Source organism: Cyclopterus lumpus, chromosome 6, assembly GCF_009769545.1.
Source record: "Cyclopterus lumpus isolate fCycLum1 chromosome 6, fCycLum1.pri, whole genome shotgun sequence".
Classification (NCBI taxonomy): Eukaryota; Metazoa; Chordata; class Actinopteri; order Perciformes; family Cyclopteridae; genus Cyclopterus; species Cyclopterus lumpus.
The window spans coordinates 9,011,749-9,017,748 of record NC_046971.1 but is presented as its reverse complement, the minus strand read 5'-3'; the positions used below and the strand labels follow the sequence as shown (position 1 = coordinate 9,017,748).

At 42.8% G+C, this 6,000-nt stretch overlaps 1 protein-coding gene across 6 annotated transcripts in view; it reads left to right on the top strand.

Moving 5' to 3' along the window:
• Positions 1-425: 425 nt before the first annotated feature.
• Positions 426-6,000, top strand: part of LOC117732283 (pleckstrin homology domain-containing family A member 5-like) — a 71,078-nt gene continuing 65,503 nt past the window's right edge. For all 6 annotated transcript variants that reach the window (XM_034535139.1, XM_034535137.1, XM_034535143.1 and 3 more), the window contains exons 1-3: positions 426-568; positions 717-793; positions 2,322-2,379. In XM_034535139.1, coding sequence (XP_034391030.1) covers positions 477-568; positions 717-793; positions 2,322-2,379 — 227 coding nt within the window. In that variant the 5' untranslated portion in view covers positions 426-476. The remainder of the gene's footprint in view (positions 569-716; positions 794-2,321; positions 2,380-6,000) is intronic.

The following is a 6,000-nucleotide window of genomic DNA, read 5'->3' as shown; positions in this document are numbered from 1 at the left end:
TTTCCTACTAGTCCAAATGTCTGCTGTTAAAAAAAAAGAAGGCCTTCAGGGGCCCAGCGGATCAATTTTGCCCTGGGGCTCCCCGGGCAGGTTAATCTGGCCCTGCCCCCCCATGTTTGTTCACACTGAAGAGAGATGCCTTTGTTTAGAGACAATGTGCATCCACAACCCCACAAAGGGGAACAATAACACGACCAGTAAAACGAAAATAAAAAATACAATTAATTCCACAATCAAACAGCAGAGGTAAAACACGTTTTAATTGAACTCTTATAATAACCCACAACAATATGATGTACGTTTTGAACATGTCTGTCAATCTCCCCCCCACGGCCACTGGCCCATCGTTACCTGTCGGCCCGACCCCTCCGCTCCTGCCCGCCTCTCACAAATCCGCCGTTGCCATGGTTCCCGTGTACGCGCTGCCTGCCTGCGCGAGAGCGGAGTCGCGCGGTTGTCATCCAGTACAGCCAGACATGGCGGCGGATCTACAGCCCGAGTGGATTTCTTGTCTCCCTTCTTCCTGGAGTTACGGGGTTACTCGGGATGGACGCGTCTTCTTCATTAAGTAACTATCCCCTTCGGGGAGAAAAAAAAACCGCCTCAAGTGATTCCTGCTTCTCGTTTCTCGGCTCGGAACAAAGTCGCCGTGTAATAATGAACGTGTTTTCGCCTTCTTTTTTTTTCTTCTTTCTTTCTTCTCTCTCTCTCAACAGTGAGGAAGCCAAGAGTACAACCTGGCTGCATCCAGTAAGTGGCGAGGTGGTAATAACCGGGCACAGGAAAACCCCAGGTGAGGTGTCAAGCTAACGGCTCTCAAGTTTCTGTGTTACGTTTCACGTCTCTCGTGTCCGCCGTCATGTGCTGCTGTTGACCAACTCCCTCATAGCGATACTTCCCACACACACGCAGAGAGAGAGAGAGAGAGAGACACCGTGACATCCATGCTGGGTGTCTCGGTGGCACTGGTTCCGTGTAAAGTGAGCCCTCGCAATGCCCACCTCTGCCCCGCTCGTGCCACTTCCTCGCGAGCCTCTCAGCTCAGTTCAGTTTGAAGCTCGACGTGAAGTCGTAAAACGGCGACTTTTCATTACAACCAACGCCATGTATTTTTAATTTCAGGAAGCATTTCATTTAAAATGTGGATAAACTAACGGCTCGGGTCCGACACGCCCAGTGAACAGATTGACAGGTAGACTGCAACAGGAGCTTGAATTGTGAGCTTTACTTGAGACAATTAGCTTCGTCGGCCACTTCAAACAGCTCTGTGCTTCACACACACACACACACACACACACACACACACACACACACACACACACACACACACACACACACACACACACACACACACACACACACACACACACACACACACACACACACACACACACACACACACACACACACACACACACACACACACACACACACACACACACACACACACACACACACACACACACACACACACACCGCTCCCCGTAGTGTGTGCTACCGGGGGCGTGACGTGCCACTGGCCGTGGACGAGTCCCCGCACAGCTTTCCCACTAATGGAATTGAGTGTCTGCTGCATCTCAGTCGGGCTGCGACCAACGTTTCCTCCATGAATCATTTCAGTCTGGAGGCTAAATGTCAAAAGTAATGAAAAATGCCCCACAGCGCGAAGTTGTTACAGCTCAAACAATTAGTGGATTTTAATCGATTAAGTTGATTGGCAGCAAATTAATTTGCAAATATTTTGATAATCGATTACTGGTTTGTCATTGTTCAAATAAAAAGCCCAAATGAGTCTTTATTCCAGCCCATCCATTTAGAGGATGTTCTGCTTTTATTTGACTTTTGTGATTGATGGTAAATTGGGTACATTTTGATTTTTGACTGCTTTAGCAAAGTCTGATTTGATATTTTCTGCAATTCTAAAAACAATGTATTGCTTGATCAAGAAAACAATTCACACGTTAATCAATTGTGAACATGAGAGTTAGTTGGAACCCCTAAGACTTAAAGCGAAGGATACAAATTGCTTAACTTGTCCGACCAACCGTCCAAAACCACGAGATATTTAATTAACATTTATGTAAAAGAGAAACAGTAAAGCCTCACATTTGAGAATCTGGAACCAGCAGATGTTTGGCAGTCTTACTTGAAAAATGATAACGATAAATCAAATTTCTAAATGGTTTTCAAAATCGGCCAAAAGTTTAATCAGAGTTGCAGCTCTGAATATCGGCGTTTGGATTGACAGCTGGGAGCGCACGGCTGGACTTAGTTTAATACACACATCTGTTTGTTGACATGTTTTTGTCCCTCTCTCACAGACCTACCCACTGGATGGGAAGAAGGATATACATTCGAGGGTGCACGATGCTTTATCAAGTGAGTTTGACAGCCTCACATGACACACACTCCCTTCATAACACCAGAAGCTGCTAACATTGAGTGCAGCAGGCGGTAATCAAAAACAGGATGCATTTACTTATCACTGCTGTTGTCACTTTGGTTGAAGGAAAAACTTGTCCAAGTTTTGGGCTACTCCTTAAACCATGCTTTGTATTTGAAGTAAAGATTGCATGGCTGTACTTTTGGAACCATCACTCCCCATTTCTGTACTGCAGAAGCCTATCGCAAAAAGTTAATGATTACACAGAAACATTGTGCAAATAATAAACAGACACGGGCAAAGTGTGGTTGCGGTCTTCTTGCAAGTTGTTTTTATTTATTCAGACTTACCCTGCTCAGTGCTTAGCCTACTTGGAGAGTTGAGCCAAAGTAGAATGTGTTCTCTTTTTCTGACAGTTATTAATCTGTCAAAAACAGCTACCCTCGTTGTTTTTCAGATAAAAAGAAATTGACACTGGCTTTCAGTAGATGCTGGAATAAAATTCTGAGGTACATGCCAACCTACAGTATTACAGGATATTTCAAAAGACTTATTTAAAGTGTGCCTCCATTTAATTTGTTCTCCCGAGTGCTCTATGTGGGCAGGAGGAAATGTCCATTGTCCTCCATGTCATTGTGTTGTGTTATATATGTTATTTTTTTTTTTGTGTATTGTTGTTCATGATCCTTTTAACTTATTGAATGTGTCTTTGAATACCCTGAAAAGTACTCTATAACTAAAATGTGTATAATAATAATAATAATAATAATAATAATAATAATAATAATAATAATAATAATAATAATATTTGTTATTATTATTTTGTCCACTAAAGCCCTTTGATGTGTTCAGTTTGTGCCCCTCTATGTTTGATGATCAGGATCTACATGAATTACATTAGTTGGCTGCGCTACACAGGCTCTGAAGCCCAGTACATTACATGTTTCCTCTCCCTCCTCCATGGCTGCCTGATGCATGCGCCTGATCAAAAGAGATTGTCATTCAGTCAGCACCGATTTGTCATCTGTCCTCAGAATGTTTTATAACAAGTATATAACTTGGAATTTGTAGTTATTATACATGTCCTCAGGAAGTACTCCTCTCACACAGCAGTTACAGATATGTTGCCTGTGAATTATTCTGTCAAAATACAAGCAATGTTTCTGCATGCACGTTGCACGAAGCATTGCACGATACGAATTTAGGATATTATGCCATATTGTCCTCCCTGAATCCTCTCTGCGTCTTTGACTTCCTCGTGAATTTGAGGAGCTTCATGTGGCAGGTTGCCAGGCAGTCATTTCATATTCCAGTATATTTTAACACGGCGTATCAGTGAAAAACCGACCACATTCGCGAGTGGATCCCTTTTGACTCTGGCGCAGTCCAATAACACAGCGGTGCCCTCTGCAAAACAAGTGATACACTAATCACGTTGTCCCCTACAAAGTGTGCAGATTGCATATGGCAGGTGACAAAACATTTGTGTAATGCGCAAGATGCATTTTAGACTGAAGTTTCATTTTAATTTATCAGCTGTGTCCTGAGCTTCAGATGGATTTGCAGCTTTGTCTTAGTCCAAACCCGGTACTGTATCTTCTACAAACAGCGTAGCTGTCAATAGAGGTCACTGCATCGTACGTGAAAGACGAACCTGCCGTACACATGTACACTGAGGATTAAGAGAGTGTACACTACCGATTAACGGGACATATGGACAGTTCCGATCATGTCATTTTTTTCAAAGCACACCTTGAAAGATAAATATATTATCTAATATTGTCTGTATATTCAGTAGTGGCTGAGCTTATGATAATTCATTAATCAAATGTAATATTGTGTGATAACTACATTCTGAATCTGCCTCAGTCCAATCTAAGCAATAGGAAGCTCACTGATTATTTGACAAACTAAATCGGATCATTTACAGCAACCATGTAATAGCTGGTGCACCACACTGCTCAGTTAAGAGGACCCCCGGTGTTATTTGTGTGTCTGCAAGGAAGCAGTTAGTGTAGTTCCTTTTGTAATGGGTCCATAGCACATCATTGTAGTCATACAACACACTCCATACTGCCTGTGGGTGGAATATTAGCTTCTGCAGGTTTTGTGGGTGAAATGCAGATAATTGTACCAACGCTGCCCCAGTCTTGTTTTACTGGGACTGGCTCATGAGTTATTTCTTTGTTGCTTTACTTAAGGGTGCTAAATGAGAAATTCAGAGCCTAATATAGTGGAGTAGTTAAAAATGAGAAACCCCAGTTTCACATTTTTAACTACTCCACTATATTAGGCATGGTTTCACATAGCCCACTATGTGAAACCATGCCTAATATAGTGGAGTAGTTAAAAATGTGAAACCATGCCTGGTAATTTCATTGCAATTTCATTTTGACATAGAGATCTGTTGACAAGTTTATGTGATAATTGCCTTGCACCATACTCGGGACATTTTAAGTCTTCATGTGAGGCTGCCAATAAAAGCCTCTGACAACTCTCCAAAGCCATTAGCCTGATGACAGTCTATGCCTTATGGTTTACACTAACTTCATCATCAATTTAGTATTGCAAGTTTAGTTTGTTGTTGTTGTTGTTGTTGCATTTTTAATCAAATCATTCCAAACCAAAACAACAAGAACAACACAGTCCTCTTGTTTTTGTTTATTTTGTGAGCTAAAGACCGGCTCATTGATTAATTTCTATGACTCGGGTCTGTTTCCAACGAAAGGATCTGGCCCATTCACATGTGTGTCTTGGCTGTTACACTCGGGTTCCACCGTGTGAGCATCAAGGAGCAGATTGTGTTGACGCAGACTGTCCTCGGGCCGAGGTGCAGGTTGTCGGTGTGGCGGCGTTGACTAGACGCATGGCCCATCACAAGATGTGATTATTTCTTGGTACTGTGAGTTTTGAGTGAAGGTCAGCGCAGATGTTAATTGAATCAGTCACGGCTCACTGCTCGCCTCCGACGGAGCAGCCTCGTTTGATTTGCTGGCTTGTTTGCAGGTGGCCCAATGCCAACACCGTTTTTTAGTTCTGGGAACTATGTGTCAACTTGCTGTCAAACTAACAGAGAGTGAGATAATGAGGAGGTGTGAATCTGAAAACTATTAACCGGGGGCAGACATCATTTTTCTTTACAAATGTGCTTGTAAAATGTTTGTTTTTTTGTCTGAAGAGCACATATCGATTACATACAGACACAGAAGCATTGTGTCTTCCCATCGGCTGTGGCTCATTGAGGAGAGAGTAACGGGTCAATAGCACCCACCCATTAGCCATAATATATTGAACTTTCTTGGCCCTGGTCTCAACTGCTGAATTTTGGCAATAAATCAGTAAACTCCATCCTCCCAGAGCTGAAACAATACTCCCCACTCCCCACAAGTGACCGACACTTTCTCCTTCAGATGAAACTGTGAGGCTTTTTGTTGAGAGTTGGGAGCTCGGAGACCTGCAGTATCTTATTGAACTACACGTCTGTGGAGAGATCTGCAGCTGAGCTGGGGCCGCACCATTAATCAAATATAAAGTGCAATCAAGGTTTTGGCTTTTGTAAAAGTTCAGAGAATCTCAAGCTGCCTGGTGCTTGGAAGAAGAAGCTCCGAAGCCAGAGA